Raw genomic sequence first — 17833 nt, forward strand, 5'->3', positions numbered from 1 at the left:
AGGCTATAGGATCACGACAGAGATAAAAATTGATTCTCTTCTGGATAAGGAAAGTTTGATGTGGCTTCCTACACGTGTCCACACACTACACCACTGATAACCAAAAGTGCTGCATATTAAGAATAAGTCTGATGACATTTTTTGATGTTACTATTACAATTTTTACTGTAAGTCTACTGTTACTTAGAACTTTTCTTATTATTATAACTCTTAGTGTTACAGAATTAATTCAGAAATTAAGCTTTCACATTAAAAAGAAGTATAACATTTGTGGTTGCAGAGAAAAACAAGAATACAAAAACTTTAGTACAATAAGCCCAAATGTGTTCTTTTAAAAAGACTTCTGATTCTTCTGCTGGTCACTCTTGAAGCCAGATTCTTTTATGTTTTGCAGCTGGCATTGGCTACCATGCATTTTCTTTCTCAACCTAAGACAGCAATCTTTAAGCTGTATATTTTCATTAGGGCCACAGCTCATTTTGTGGCTTGTTCATTGGCTGGGGTTTTTTTTCCACAAAAATTTAAGTTCCTTGAATCTCAACTGTTAGTGCAAACTCTGCAAGACTGGCTAAGAACTTCATGGAACCTACTGGAATCTAAAGACACTAAACTAAAGTATTCATTAAGCCTAACTGTAGAGGGGTGTACTGAAGTTTACATAAAATGGGCTTGTTTCACAAAGAACAAACTGAAAATATAATTTCTGACAGTTTTTAAATATTCATGTTCTTTTTTTTTTTTTCAAAAGCTTTAGCCTCCCCAGCTGTCCAGAGGTCCACCAAACTTGACAATAGCACCATGAATGTGGTTTGTGACTTTGTCTGAGGCTTCCTTTGCACCTGAATACAAAACCTCTCAAATAGATTTCAAGACAGGTACAAACTCATCTACCAAAACAGCTATAGTTTCAAGGCTAAAGCCCCAACCAAGGAAGAGACGTTGTCTAATGACTGATTATGTAATTATTTGGATAACAGCAGAAAATGGGACATCTGGGAAGAACAATCCACACAAAGTGATGGATAGAACTCGATGTCTTTACCTGATCCCTAGACAAAATTCAAGCAAAATGCATTATATAAAGTGTGGGGAAAAAACCTCTTTAAAAGATATCACTGGACCCACAGTTTATATATGATCTAAAGCAGTCAATGGATGAACAGATAACAAACAACTTAAATCTCTATTCTTTGATTAGCCCAAACCAGTAATTACCTACAATGTTGCATTAGTCACAGTGCATTACCCTGCATATCACATCAATTATTGCTTGATACAAAATGACTCCTAGAACTTGAGATGACACATGACACAGCACACTCCACAGACGAGATGGAAGATTGCCTCAACAAAACTGCCAATAAATTACCATTAGGAACAACCTGTTTCTCACAGGGTGTCTGGCCCTAGAAATAGTCTCAGACCCCATCTCATGCATGTAGTGTATGAACTGTCCCCTTGTCTGATCCTTACCAGCTAGGGATGAGAGGGCTCCTCTTTATAGGTTAGATGTAGATGAGTAGAGATCACAGACACCCTCATGCAGTGAGAAGCACCACTGGAAGGATGAGGTGGTCAGCCAGTGTGTCTGGTCTGGAAGAATCCCAGACTGGAATATCCCCAGAGTTAGGGGCTTTGGAAGAGAGTGCAGGGAAGCTCGAAGTGCTGAGCTGCAGAGGGGAAGCCTTTTTTATTTTCCTCTAGAAATGTATTAGGGCTTACAAGAAATGGTTATCTGTCAGGTGTATTCCTAAAAGGAAGCTATGCACAGAAAGTCTGAACACAAGGAATGACTGAAGATCCCTGGTACACTGGGATGTACAGCATGTGCCATAAGCAGCGGCAAGGAGGCCTTGTGGATACTCCTGTTTCCTGATTCCTGGAAGGCAGCAGCCATGTCTGCATCAGGAAGGCATGTGAGTGGATCTGGAGAGCAAAGCAGCTGGTGCTGTGCACCACATCCAGACGTGTTGCTAGGGTTTTACCATGAAGTAACTCCAGGCTGGTGTCCTGGATTGAATTCCCATTATCGTCTGAAGTGTTCGGTGCATTCCTGAAGAACATCTCTTCAGAATCACAGAACTGTCTAGGTTGGAAAAGACCTTGGAAATCATCCAGTCCAACCATCAACCCAACATTAACAGTTCCCAACTCCACCCTATCCCTCAGCGCTAAGTCGTCCCTACTCTTCAACCCCTCCAGGGATGGGGACTCCACCCCTGCCCTGGGCAGCCCATTCCAACGCCCAACAACCCCTTCTGCAAAGAAATGCTTCCTAATAGCCAGTCTAAACCTTCCCTGGCTCAACTTGAGGCCATTCCCTCTTGTCCTATCGCTGTTCCTTGGTTCAAGAGACTCATCCCCAGCTCTCTGCACCCTCCTTTCAGGGAGCTGCAGAGGGCGATGAGGTCTCCCCTCAGCCTCCTCTTCTCCAGACTAAACCCCCCCAGTTCCCTCAGCCGCTCCCCATCAGACCTGTGCTCCAGACCCTGCACCAGCTCCGTTGCCCTTCTCTGGACACGCTCGAGTCATTCAATGGCCTTTTTGTAGTGAGGGGCTCAAAACTGCTTACTTTCTGCTGAGAGCAATTCAGTTCGTGCACTTTAAGACTGCCCAAGCAGTGTCTTTATTGGGGAGATCAGGAGATTTGCTTTGAAACTGATCTCTTGAATGGAATAAAATACTATTGTAGGTGAACCCATTGAATTGTTAAGAACCATGATCTATAGAACAAGGTAATATTTGTATTATTTCCCCAGTGTCTTCAATCGTTTCCTTTTTAGGGTGTTCTTGTATCCCTCTGGAATTACGATAGCTAGGAGGAAACAGACTTGCTCTAGAAGCAAAGCCATTGCATTTCTCTAATTCCCCCACTTCTTTAGCTGTTTGTTGATGCCTGTCCCACTTGTTAGAGTGGCAGGAGATCCAATGATTGCTTAGTTACTACACGTTTAATGAAAGGAGGCCGTAGGACAGGAGAGACCCTATTAATTCCTCATTAAAGGAAAAGCTGCAGCATTATTAGACATTGGAGAATCTGCACAGCCTTAAACTGCCCCAGAGAAAGGAAAAGATTTAGTTGATATTTTCTTGGGCACCAAAAATCTCCAAGCCATAATAATTTATTTCCATAGAAATGCAGAGAAGGGAGGGAGAGGGAAGAGCAAAAGTGACATGATGGGAAGAACCACATCAACATATTAAGTCTTGGGCTAAGCAGTGTATCATCAGTTTTGGCTCTGGTCAGTCATTAGGATTCTCCTTTCATTTACACAGATTTTACGCAGCTGCCTCCTGCAGATTCACTCTCACAGAGACACCAATCAGAACCAAAGCTACCTAGAATCAGCTGACACATTCATACTCTCACACCATCTCAATGACCTAAATGTAAATCTGATTTTACATTATTACTGCCATCTTCAAGCAAGATCTGAAAATACTGTTGTAAACATCACTGAAGGAGTTTCAGGCAGTAATCTACTTTCAGTGCCTATTTGCTTCCAGGCTCAAGAACGGTTTTACAGACACAGATGATTAATTTTCTTAGAACAGATCTTGAGGGGGATTAATGCATGACTTACTATGGTAAAGAATGAAGGCACATGCTAATGCTGACCTGGCAGAATACATCTGTATCCGTTATAAGATAACAGAAGCATTTCCAGAGCTTGACAATAGTTCTCATAGAAAGCCAGCTAATGATGATGATTAATTCCTGTGTTTTATTTTTACCAATATTATTTGCATCCCTGAATATGGATCGATCACAGTGATCAGCTGTCAGTAAGGCTATCAAGGAAGTTGTTGACATGAACAGAGTATGTCGATTAGCACCAATTAGACAAGTTAAGTGCAAGTCAAGTTCTTTAAAACTAGTGAGTACAATAATTGGTGAAAGGTAGATAAATTAATATGTTGGTGACAGGAAGAATTAGGCTCTTGTTTTGGAGTTGGATAAGCAATAGAATTAAAAAGAAAATTTATTTGCGATATCCATCATGCCACAGGGACAATACAAGCAGAAGTAAATCTTAAAAGGCTGTAAATTACATCTGATGGATGAAGACTGATTTAGTCTTTCAGCTGAATATTTCATTAGTAGGTTTTTTGTTTCAAATACTCCAGTGGAACAGTTACACTCTTAATGCACTCGCCACTCTCCATCTGTATTATTCTGCTCCCTATTCAAAAACCTCTTTTATGCATCATTACTAACTCATACACACCACTACTCATACGAACAACTGGATAAGCTCATGGTGAATCACAGTTTCTTAATCTTACTACAGTATTACTCAGTGACCACACAAAATATTGCAGAGTCAGTAGGGTCAAGCACAGAGCTGCATTGCTGCCAAAGGCTAGGACTTGCCTACACGTACTCTGAGAGAGTCCTGGAATGTAGCAGTGACTGCAGGGCATCAGATCCAATGTGATACCTTATTCTGGCATGTCATGGTTTTGTTTTTCCTACAGAAAAGGAATGCACATAAACATGTGCTGCTATTCTAAAGTATGATTCAATTCTTTCCCAGATTTCTCCCTCAGATTTGCTACCTCTCTGTATTGGAAACAAGGAGTAAAAAAAAGTCCTTCCCATCTATTTCATGTATTCCACAACATTCAGAGTTATTAGTTAATAGGCTCATCATGAATTCTCTCTGATGGCTTAGATAGTTTTGCAAGATGTCTCTTACTTTATTAATGGCAACTTTCAGCCTTAAGACATTAGAAATGTAAAAGAACTTCTGGATAAATCAAGTGCAAACACTGCTTAAAGAGTCAGGGTTTTTTCTTCATCTCCCACACACTGTCTATGAATTTATTAGCACAGCATAGACTGAAAATATTTGAGGACTCTGATGAGCACTAATACACAAGATTAGCAAGACTGATAGTCTTCTAGATTCAGAAGCTGCAATTAAAATGCATTTCTAGAAGAATAACATTTAAAAAAAACGAGCCAATTTTTTCACACCGTAACCCATTCCTGAAGAAACTGAAGTTGTCTTGAGCTTTCACACTTCAATCATCACCAGATATTCAAAAACCTGCAGCTGTAAAATCAGAGCTTTTCTGTGGAGTCAAACTATGTCTTACACTTTACCTGGCCATGTGTGCAGAAATGTTATACAGTGAAGCTACTATCCACAAGGTTTTACTTGATCCCACTGACATCTTTGGCAAAACTCATACTGAACTCGGGATCTGGACACCTTTGCATCTATATTGGGTTTACACTTAGGTGTAAAGGCCTCCAAGTTTCTACAGCAGTTTCTATAGTATTTGCCAGTAGAAGGAGGAAAAAGGCTATCCAAGTTAAACAATACATGAGTAGTTCAATCAGTGTGATATTCTTGTTGTTTTTTTTCATTTTGGACTTCTGGTGAAATCATGCAATAATTCCGTGAGGCCACGGTAGGATAATCACCATCTAGTGCTCTGAATATTAGATCAATATCAGATCAAATATAACCTGATTTAGTTTAAATTCATACTGTTGATTCAAATATACCAAAGCATCTTTAATGGTTTAACTTTGTTCTGGAAAGATTCACCTTTGATCAAGTATCCACTGCTTGCATCACTCTAGGCTTGTGTTACATCAGGTAGCACCCATCATATCAGCCAATGTAAAGCCTCAGGAGAAGCAGTTAACATAACCCCACACTGCATGATCTGGCTCTTTTGACTCTTTCAGTCCCAGTACTGTTGGGTGGTCCATCATGCATCAGTCCAGCACTCATGATCACAGAACCAGTGCCCGTGTTATAAATCTGCATCGTAAGAAAAGCAGTTACAAACTGCTTTTTTTACAAACAGCACTCAAGACAGTCAGTTGCATTCATGACACCTTGGCATTCTTGCAGGCAGCATCCAAACCCAATGTTTCTATCACTGACGACGGCCTGCACTACAAACACCCTCTCTCCTCAAACCACCCTCCCTCTGGCGTTTGTTTCCTTTGTCTGATTTTGTGTTGGTAACCTGAAGAGACAGGTTACGTGAGAATTTATTCAAATGCAGTATTTTTGAAAGGTTGTGGGTTATCTGAGGTGCAGAGAGCACGAGTTACACAAAGGAAAATACTGTAATTCTGTTTACCTGACACATTAACTACTATTTGTTAAGTGCCCTTGCAACAGAGTACTGAACACCTCTGCTTATACACATCAATTAATTCACCAGTGAAATGCAGCTGTCTTCAGAGTGATAAAGCAGCCACCCAAAACACTGTTCTGTGCCTCAGCTATAATTTAGCAGTATTTATAAGGCTGAAGCAAAGAAACAAACAGCAAAGCTGGAGGGGGGTTGAGATTGGGCTCCCACTTTAAGGCAATCTACTCTTCCAGAGCTAGAATTATTGGAGTTGAAATTCAGTGTGTCATTTAACAGATGATAATTCCTACTACTTTAAATATGCTGGATGGTTGCAACAGACAATTTTTATAGTCATCTCAGTGGCCATTCCTTGAGGCTGTCTATCCACTCACTAGTAAATGAACAAAAACTGAAGAAGCAGTTAGCTCAAACTGCCACAGTTAAGAAAGAAATACTATAAATGTCTAAGGGAAAGCCCGGGGACCTGAAGTAACTATATCTACAAAACCATCGAGTGATGAACTACTTTTTAAAGCACTTTGCTTTGTTGCTTATGAACCCCAACGATCTCTATTGCTTATCTGAACTACCTACTGCTTGCTGACAAATAAAATCTTCTTAAAGGAGTTTTTTCCAAAGAATGTGACAGCAGACACATTGTCTCCATATGAAACAATATGGGCATAGTGCCATTTTTTAATATCAATATTAGAAGAGATACAATCAACATTCACCCTTCTCAATTCTACTAGATGCACAGAAGATCTGGGAAGCAGGCACTTCTTCTGAGATTTCCTTTCTATTTTACCTCAAACCAGATAGGACAACTCACTAACTATGCCGTTGCAACCTTGTGGACAGCCAGCGCAATGTCTGCTGAACCTAGGGGTTTACACTCAAGCTGTCCAGTGGCATGTGGTTTCCGGGAACTAACTCATTTCATTTAGCAGTACAGATGTTGCTGAAGAATGCACTAGTTTGACAGTAGAGCCAGGAGTAAGAAAACAAGTAGGACCATTAATTCCCGATTCAGCAACAAGTTCCCTGTCTGAAGACACTTGTTACTACTTTTATTTTCTGCAGCTGCCTACTTTCCTCATTGACCCCGCAGAGGCCTTGGCACCTTCAGTAGCTAGTGTGGATCTCCCCCAAAGGATTTATCACTTGTCATCATTACACATGGCAATATTCAGCACTTTGGCTTAGCAGAATCTGATGTGAACATGTGAAAATATAGAAACATTGCAAAATGATGCCTCTCTACCATCAGAAGATACCACTTCTCTCAGTGAGCAATTCCCAGTGTGAGGGCACTTTCATCTCATACAGAGCCCTGTTGCAATTGTCAAAATGTCACACGCTATTCCTCAATTAGTAAAATTTTTCATTTCTTTATGTCCTCTTCTACAAAGTACTGCAATATCTAGCAATGGAAGAGTAGCTTTAAGTCAGGATAACTTGTGCTGAACAGCCTGTGAAATGAAGATGATCATCCATATTACATATTACATGAGACAGAAAAAAATTGTCTGAGATATCAAGGTGCTCCCAGAGTGTACCTATAATGCAGGTGGTTACTATGCAAATAGAACAACTTGGTAAGTATGAGGGGGAATACCAGAACGAATTAATATAAGTAAATGGGTCACCTCTCAGTCTGTAGGACTTTATTTTGGTGTTGAGGCCCTACAAAACTAAATCAACTCTTTCACTTCTGAATTTGCTCAAGGGTAATCAAGAACACATATGAAGATCCAGTCTGCAGCTATTTCTATAGTTTTATTTCCCTATTCCAGATTTTTTTTCAAGTTTAGCAGCCAAAACAAATTAGATCTGTCATTCAACTGAGGGGGAAAAAAAAAAAAAAAAAAAAAGAAAGAACATCTGGTTTCTATTTACATGTAGTGACAGAGAAGCTTAGGAAAGAATAACCCTTCTGAAATAATAGATTGCCTAAAATATTTTTTGGGAAAACAACTAGCAACTGATCCATTTAATGAAATGGCTATGATTCCTCAATATTTTTCACTTTATATATTCACATCCATCAGTGAAAAGGGTGGACAGAAGAATGCCTACCACCATGATTCAGCAACAGTTTGCAGCCTTCCTTCTTTCCTTGTCCCAAAAAGCGACAAAGTTGAAGAGAACCAGGCCTAGCGTGTTCCGTGCAATAGAAACCAATGTGGGTTTTCACTAACAAAAGGAAGACTTCAGACTAGCTGATGTGCATAGACTGCAACACAAATGCATGGAGTTAAACATCTCAGTATCAGCTGAAGAGAATGCAGGAGGTGAACGTGTTAAACGACAGCTTTGCTGTTTCAGACTCCCTAGCCACTGGCAGGCTACAACAGAAAGGGAGAAGCAGTGTGCCTGCACGCAGTCAAGAAAACCAGGGGGCTGAAGAGAGAAGCTGGAAGCCAGCTGTGTTCTTTTGTTTTCCGACGTCCATAATTAGGCCACTTCATTGTTTCTCTATTTCTCACCGCCAAACTCCACTGGAAAAGAAATGTCAGCCCAGAAACTCAGCCATCCTGCATGGCCTGAGAAGACACCCATGACATTTTATCAGGGCCACATTCTCACTCTTTGGTTATTCTATGCTCCAGCAGTACAAAAAGACTTTGACATGAGAACAAGTTACTTTGGCTGGGGATTGTGTTTGTTGAGAGAAGACTTCTGATCAGTATTAAGTGCTTCTAAAAAGCCTATTCTCAGCCTCCGTCAGCACAGCTGCTACATCCCTCTTTGGGTGAGGACAGCCTGTGTGCCACCTCAGCAGTTATGACCACAGTCATACCCTGTGTCCACCTCTGAGTGTCAGTTCCTGGCATCTACACTTGCTGCCAGCTGCCACGATCACATGTACTGACACACATACAGCAAGCTTCCCCTTCATGCCTGCCTGCCTCTAGGCCCGTGTCTTACGTGCTTTACTGAAAGATCTCTGCCAACTCCCTGATCCTCCATGTCAGTTCCAGCTCCTCAGCTTGACCTGGGACCCCTCAGACAGATCCATCTGATGCTTGGAGCCACAGAGAAGTTACAGCTTCGTGGATGTCTCAGGACAGGGCCTTCAGCTTAATTAAGTCCTGTTAGAAGGTGTTTTTCTCAGACTAGTTTCAAGGTTGTCTCCCCTGACCCTGTCATATAAATTCCCCCATGTAGGTTCACCTGTCGCATAACCCGATGTGGTACCTAGTTCTTGACCATCCTCCTCCAGGTAGGAGTATTCAATGACATTTCTGCTGTCTTTTTTCCCTACTCACACTTCCATGTCTATAGAGTTTGACCTAATTATCCCTAAACTACTTTACAATTTGCATTTTAATTTGAATAAATCTATTTAGTTTATTTATTTACTTTTACTCTCCTGCAGTGGAGATATTGGTCTGACAGAGAAAGCCAGTAAAACACATCCATTATGTAAGGCTCCTTTAATTCCAAAGAGATTCCTTATTCTTTGCTGCCTGTTGCCATTTCGTGTGTAATTTAAAAACAGCAGGCAGCAATTGAACTCTCAGATCTCATTAATACCTACTAAGCCCTTCCAACAAGAAGCAGCAGACTAGAGAGTGTTTCTTCAAGGTGATGGGCAAATGTGCCAAAGTTGCCTTTAATTTACACTGCCACTGACATTTTTCAATCACACAGATTCTTTTTATTTGCATGCTATACTTGTTCTGCTTTATATAATGTCTCCTCTCCGTGTAAGAACACTGACAATCTAGCAACAGCCTCTCACACTATCCAAGTTTATTTTTCAATTCTGTTTTATGCCTGCCTTCAACAACTTCATAAATTACATCCACAAAGCACAACCCGTACTGAAAGTTTTAATGCATGATTCATCTTTGTAGCTAATTAAACCTTTTGCATTAAGACAAGAAGCCATGAAATACATCAAGCACAGTTAGGTCAACAACTATTTAGCCAAGAAAGGAATTTAAAAAAAAAAAAAAAAAAAAAAAAAAGGATACTGCCAGAGTCATTTCCATGTGTTAAGAAAAGTCTCAGCTCAACACTCAGACTGCTTACCTCTCCTTGCCAGATTGGGTTAACAGTATTACACATGATCTTTGATCTCTTCTCCTGTCCATGATGAGGAAGCGCTGGGAAGATGCTGTGTTTTCCAGGCTGGATAGAGATCTTCAGATAAGGATCTGGATTGAAGAACATTCCTTTCTTCAGACCAAAAGCCTGGAAATCTGAAAGAAGGTAAATAACCTGATTATTTTTCACATTCCAGGTATCTCTCTGGGATGTTATGAAAAGCACATCGGAAACTGGTAAGGAATTTAAGGAATATGGCAGGAATATGAAAAAACTCACTATGTTTCTTGTGAGGTAATGTAAAGCCAAACCATAATGATCTTGTGATTTAGAATTTACAATGGATTATATAATTAAATTTCAAATTTAAAAACCTGATTGTGCAGAGTGATCTGGCTTCTAAATCAGTATTTATGCAACTTCAATTAAGTGACCTGCTGATTTTTCTAAGGAGCTAAGCACTTGCTCAACCTGACTCTAGTGGCAGGACTACTCTGAAAAAGAGATCCATTCTTTTAATCACATAGACATCGATTCAGTACCAAACATATGTCACTTTTCCTAGGTATCAGTTTTATATTTCTATGAATCTTAGCGTTTAGGCCACCTTCTTCTACATGTGAAGTCATTTCACATTTTTTCCACTTTAAAACATTTCCTTCCCTGCTTAACTGTACCTGTAGTAACTTAGAAACACTCTTGTATATAATGTCCACATTTTAAGTAGGGCTTTCTAGCTGCAGAACTCCCAGGGAGTGTAATATGAGTCGTGCAGTCAAAAAACCCCAGGCACTTATTTCAAAATTTGCTCATAATGTTCTGAAGAAAGACACAAAGTCCATTATGATTTGTCCCTGTGAAGTCAATGAAATGCAAACCAATCTACTGGTGTATCATTAATTTTGACTCAACAGCTACAAACTAAAGCCTCTGGCCTTCTCTTTTACCAGACACATTTCTAAGCTTTCTTTAGAAAATATAAGCACTTATTCCTATTAGTGAGTTCAGCAGCTAATTTGTTTTCCACCACTCTTTGTGTGGATATTCCCCTCCTCTGTTTAAGCTTTATTTCACATAGGGCTATAAGCACTGAACTGCATTCTGTCTAGTTTCTCTTGTTGTACTGAAGAAATACAAGGTATTAGTCAACAGTTTCCAAAACTGCTTAAATGTATACGCAAACATTCAATTCAAACATATATTTTTTTCTTTTAAGTAGGTTTTGAAAACATTAATTCTCTTCTGATTAAAACCCCAATTATTTTGGCAGGTTGCAGGAGACCATGTAAAACAATCCAGGCAGATATTTTGGATGGCTCTGAAAATCATACACATTCCACACCAACGTCAGCATTTTTTCCAGAAAAAAGCTGTATCATCCAGTTGTATTTTGCTTCCTTACCATATGGTAATAGCCAACAAAATAAAACATTCAAGTTAAAAGGAACTGGTTTTGTTCTGATAGGTTTTAAACATCAATTCCAGCACACAATTCATATTGCAGATATTCAAAAGCTGTTGGACAGATGGTTGAAATAAACCGTATTTTAAGACTCTCATTCTTATGACATTCTCTAATTAACAAAAAATTGAGGCTATCACTACTAATAGCCTATTTGAAAGTACTTGACAGTATGTATTGCCATGGTCCTAGCAAAACTATCACAGAAAGAAAATTTTCTGGTTCAGACTGGTAACACTGATTTTTTTTTTTTTTTTCTGAGTGTACAGTCTCTATGTAGCTAGCATGTAGCTCATCCATCAGCCCTGCTGAAATCCTATATGGCAAACTCTTTTCCTTTGGAAGTTGTACTGTTAGAAATACATTCCAGAAATAGAAAACAAGATTGCAAAAGCACTATGAATGACAAGGCCCAGCGGTGTAATAGTGTCAGGCTGCTAACATATGAGAGGAGAGAAAGACCTCTGGGATCTTATTTTCTTTCTCTCTGATGTTTCCTCAAAAGATTCTGAAACTGAAATATTTATTGCTGTGTATGTTTCTGATTTTTTTTCCTTCAAAGAGAGACCGCACTATATTTGGGTACCACTGTGCAAAGAAATGGTCTATTGATAGTCAGAAAAGAAAATAGCTATCACTCAATTATGTATACTTATATATTATGTATCATAAAGAACATACACATTATGATGACCTACCAGCCTCTTTCCAGTTATGGGAATTAAGCACAGCCATGAAGGTGAAGGTGCTCCTAACCTCAGCAGTCTAATTTTTGTATTTAGATGAGAAAAAATAATTTAGCTAAGCACACAGCAGAGGATTTTATTTGTGTCATTTTCTTGTTTAAATTGCATATTACAACAAATTTTGTAGAAATGTTGGTTAGAAACTTAAATTTTTAATGTCCAAAGAATGCATAGGGGTAGCAAAAATAGCTTTCTCAAGGACAAATATCCCAGTTATAATTATTCACCACAGATTCCCAGCACCATGAAAAACAGATCATCAAAAATTGCAAATGCTCTGAATAAAGCTACATGGGCATCTGTAGATATTCAGAAGAAGTGCATTTAATTTGAAGTGGAACCCATGGATGCTGTAACTGGTAAACAAAGGCTTAGATACTCTCTTACCACTGCTGTATAACAGCCCAACAGAAGAATCCCAGCTATTCTACTTCCTCGAATGAAAAGATTTCTCTCTTACCTGTATTGTCTTCAGAAAAAGCTTCTGAAGTTATTAAATATTTAAGTGATAGTTTGAGGTTAACTGCATTGAAATCTTTGGTGAAACCAACGAATTCCAGAAGGCTTGGATGTGCCCTGCTGTACACTGTAGTTTTATAGTGTATTTCTTGGAGGCATATGAGGAAATGCTACCAAGATAACTCAGCTTTGCAAAGTTGTATTTTCCCCCAGTCTCTTAAAAAAAGTTATTAATAAACCGTATGTCAGCTTCCCATTTACTCATAAATCACACTTTAGCATGAAAGAGGTTATATACATCTAAGAGTTTAATAAAGTCAGGCCATGTCTCACGAAAGATGGCAGAAGGAATGAATCCAGGTGAAGATGCAGCAACCACTCTTACACTGATGCAAATTTTCAGTAATTGTTAGATGACATGCATCCTAACCCAGCTAGGCTCACTTCATTGCAGAAAAATGATTTATACTAACTGCTACCTGCTGCTGCCCCCAAGTGAATTATTAATTTGTTCCAACTTCAGGGCTTCCCTTCCATTTATGCTGATCTCTGGGTGTCTGGGTGAGACCTAAGGAGGTTTCGCTTGGTCACTTGCATGCATGTAGCCTCTGTCCCTAAGGTGGGCTCATAGACTTCCTTGTCTGCCTTGGAAAAGATCATTCTGCAAATCCATTTTCCATGCAGTATTGAAAACTTTGGGGCACCAATGACTGGATAGAGATGGACTCTATTTTTGTGGCAGTCTGGAAACTAGTGTGTATTTATTGGCAAAACAGGGAATCAGGCGGGGCTATCAATTCCAACAGACACAGCTCGAACACATCTGTGTTTTACCGTGTTTGATTTTGCCTCAGAACAAGTGACAAAGTTTTCAAAATGTCAGAGGAGAGGTATGATTTGAGTTTGTGAGTCATATTTTTGCCATGCTCAGCAAGGAGACTCTCTGACAGTGATGGTTAGCAAAACTATAGTAAAGATGTTATTTCAGTTCCCTGCAGACATATCAAGATATTGGTCCAGACCCATGCTCCCTGGAGGAGCATGACAGAAAAGGATGGAGAATCAGAGCGAGAACCAGAGTCTGGAGCAGCCAGTTTTCTAAATTAATTACATTAAGTCTGGCCATTAATCTGTCAGTAGTAAGTTAAAGAAGTTAGAAGCTGTTCTCCCCAAGGGATGAGAAGCTTTTGCCAACACCTGTGCAAGAACTTTCTTAGAAATAATACACAAAGCTATTCTGTGTAGTTCATAAATGTGTCTCAAGAAGACTGAGTACACCTAGTCTCTTGATGGTGCATATTTTACTTAACTGAAGTAGACAGAGTCTATGAACCAGCAGAAGGGTCAAAGACTAATGACTAGCAGAACTATCAGCTTTGAGAAACTGTTATTGATATTCTAATACAGTTGGCAAATTCCTTCCAACAAAGGACAACAAGGACTACATGTCCTTTGTGTTTCCGAGCACCATCCAGCTGATGACAATAGAAGTTTTGCAGCTAGCCATACTGACATTTGTAGGAAAGATTGTTACACCCCAGAAATTCTATGATCAACTCACTGAATTCACCTTTTTCTTATATAGCATACTATAGTCAGGAAATAATACATGTTCCTCATGAGCCACCTGAACCTCTGAGAAGATGAAGACATCTTGAGTTAGGCCAAACCGAACTTGCCCAGAACATATCTAAAAGCGTAACCAATGAAGCACTGCAAAGTTATCAGGACACTGGAAAGACCAAAGGGTCACTGGAAAGACTACAGTCAATATAGACTGTGATTTAGCTTGATGAACACCTGAATGGAATGTATTCTATGATCTGCTCATTAATGACAGGAAGTAGAAATACCATCATCTCCAGCCACACTGCCCAGGACGCAGAAGGCAAAGGTGGGAACTGGGAGAATGAACCTCCCACTGCAGGAGAAGATCAGGTTCAAGACCATCTAAGGCGCCTGAAGGTGCACAAGTCCATGGGACCTGATCAGATGCATCTGTAGGTCCTGAAGGAACTGGGAGATGAAGTGGCTCAGCCACTTTGAGAAGTCATGGCAGTCTGGTGAAGTTCCCACTGACCAGAAAAAGGGGAAATATAACCTTCATTTTTAAAAAGGGAAAAAAGGAAGACCCAGGGAACTACAGGCCAGTCAGTCTCACCTCTGTGCCCAGTAAGATCATGGAGCAGATTCTCTTGAAAACTATGATAGAGCACATGGAAAACAAGGTGATCAGTGACAACCAACATGGCTTTACTAAGGGCAAATCATGCCTGACAAGTTTGGCAGCCTTCTATGACAGTGTTACAGAGCTAGTGTGGATAAGAGAAGAGCAACTGATGTTATCTACCTGGACTTGTGCAAAGCATTTGACACTGTCCCACACAACATCCTGGTCTCTGAATTGGAGAGATGTGGATCTGATGGATGGACCACTCGGTGGATAAGGAATTGGCTGGATGGTCGCACTCAAAGATGGTCATTGTGGTCAATGGCTCAATGGCTGAGTAGAGACCAGTGACAGGTGTCCTTCCTCAGGGGTCAGTGTTGGGACCGGCGCTGTTTAACATCTTTGTCAGTGACATGGACAGTGGAATCGAGTGCACCCTCAGCAAGTTTGCCAATTACAATGAGCTGTGTGGTGCGGCTGACACGCTGGAGGGAAGGGATGTGCCATCCAGAGGGACCTGGACAGGCTGGAGAGGTGGGACGTGCAAACCTCATGGAGTTCAACAAGGCCAAGTGCAAGGTCCTGCACATGGGTCGGGGCAATCCCAAGCACAAATACAGGCTGGGCGAGGAGTGGGTTGAGAGCAGCCCCAAGGAGAAGGACTTGGGGGTATCAATGGGTGGAAAACTTGATATGAGCAAGTAATGTGCATTCACAGCCCAGAAAGCTAATTATATCCTGGGCTGCATCCAGAGCATTGTGGGCAGCAGGGCGAGGGAGGGGATTCTGCCCCTCCACTCTGCTCTTGTGAGACCTCACCTGCAGTGCTGTGTCCAGCTCTGGGGCTCCCAACATCAGAAGGACATGGACCTGCTTGAGTGGGTCCAGAGGAGGCCACAAAGATGATCAGAGGGCTGGAGCAGCTCCCCTGTGAGGACAGGCTGAGAGAGTTGGGGGTGTTCAGCCTGGAGAAGAGAAGGCTCCGGGGAGACCTTATGGCAACCTTCCAGTACTTAGGGGCTACAGGAAAGCTGGGGAGGGACTCTTTATCAGGGAGGGTAGTGTTAGGATGAGGAGTAACAGCTTTAAACTGGAAGAGGGTAGATAGATTTAGATTAGATTCAAGGAATCTAAATTCTTCCCTGTGAGGGTGGTGAGGCCCTGGCACAGGTTTCCCAGAGCAGCTGTGGCTGCCCCCTCCCTGGCAGGGTTCAAGGCCAGGTTGGACGGGGCTTTGGGCAACCTGGGCTAGTGGAAGGTGTCCCTGCCCGTGGCAGGGGGGTTGAAACTAGATGGTCTTTAAGGTCCCTTCCAACCCAAACCATTCTATGATTTTAGGATCCTGTCATCTTACTGAGATCCTGATAGTTCATGTTTCGAGGCACAATAAACCACCTTCATCATTCATCACAAGGGAGTTGCTAATTAGGATGTCAATGCACAGCTCCAACATTTCCCTTCAGTATTCCTTTGTAAATTCCCAAAGAGTTGTCAGCTCGGGTTCTGACACTGCAAAAGCATACTTGAATGAGACTGGTATCCTCGTTGACTACCAATGAGGTAAGGTAATGGTCAGGTGCTAGTATGTCAGTGTTTCTTTTGTAGAGTGCACTTTGCAGAGCTAGACCAGAACAAGTAGGACCCGTCTTTGAGGGTAGCAGTTCCTATAGTGAGCTGAGCTACCTAAGACATTGTGGCAGCTTCAAAGGAAGTAACCACAAAACTCTGTTCAAGATTCAACAGGAGGCACATAGGTACTGCCTCTAAGCTATGTGCTTTTAAAGCAATAGAAATTATTATACCTACTAGTAGTGTAATAACCTTTCAACATTAAGAGCACAGAAACATTGCATAGGTTTGGAAATGCCAATTTGATTCATACAGCAGTATATGACACTAAAATTTATCATAAGGAAAGTGAGCATGGATTCACAGAGGTATTGCACCTGGTATTAGATTCGAAGAAGCAAATATTAAGGAATTTTAGAAATCAAACAGCAATGTGCAGTGATAGGAAGTTTTAAAATCCAACACAGCAAAATAATGCAGGGGCATTGAGAAAGATACTACATAATGTACAACAGATTATTGACTTGATCAGCTACTGAATGAAGTTCTGCAGCTGATGATACGCAAGAGGTTAAATCAGATAATTCAAGTGTTTCCTTCTGCTCTCAGAAATCTACAGATCTACAGGCAGGCTCCATTTTCCTTTTAAAAAAGAATGTTAAGAAAGAAAGAATTGGCTGGTGTAGCTGCACAAGGAGGTGTTTAAAGATCTGAGCTTTTAAAAAAATGACTAAGTGGAGCAGACAAGCCAAAACATTTCTGTCACATGAGGCTCCCAGGCAAAATATTAAAGACAGTGGAAAAGAGGAGAAAATAATTTTTCTAGCTGGAATGCTACAAGGGAATATTAGAGGGATTCCCATTTGTGTAAGAGGCAACAGACGTATCAGGAAGAAAACAGATCTATTAATAAATGAAAAGTAGTAGAGACATTAATTATTCAAAAATGGCTGAAAGACGGGCTGCCTTTTTAATTTCTTCATCAGGAAGGAAAACACAGAAAAAGTCTGAACAGCTAAAGTGAGCAGCTTAACACAGCGAGGGGGAGTTTTTATCACTGCAAGCAATTAATCGCTGGAGCAAAGTACCACCTCTTGGTATCCTTAGATCCAGACTACACACCTGTCTGTAAGATATGTCTGAGCCAAACTCACACAAAGCTCCACACCATGGAGCAAGGTGGCCTGTGTTATATCAGATAATGGAGTAGTTGAACTCAAAGCCTTTTGAGGCTTTTAAAATCATCAGTCTAGAGCACTGCAGTAC

General features: G+C 40.6%; 1 protein-coding gene across 4 annotated transcripts in view; it reads right to left on the bottom strand.

Annotated features, from left to right (window-relative positions):
* Positions 1–17833, bottom strand: part of HECW1 (HECT, C2 and WW domain containing E3 ubiquitin protein ligase 1) — a 265816-nt gene that overhangs the window by 86005 nt on the left and 161978 nt on the right. For all 4 annotated transcript variants that reach the window (XM_074900896.1, XM_074900895.1, XM_074900893.1 and 1 more), the window contains one exon: positions 10147–10316. In XM_074900896.1, coding sequence (XP_074756997.1) covers positions 10147–10316 — 170 coding nt within the window. The remainder of the gene's footprint in view (positions 1–10146; positions 10317–17833) is intronic.

The sequence above is a fragment of the Athene noctua genome, chromosome 2 (genome assembly GCF_965140245.1).
Source record: "Athene noctua chromosome 2, bAthNoc1.hap1.1, whole genome shotgun sequence".
Taxonomy (NCBI): Eukaryota; Metazoa; Chordata; class Aves; order Strigiformes; family Strigidae; genus Athene; species Athene noctua.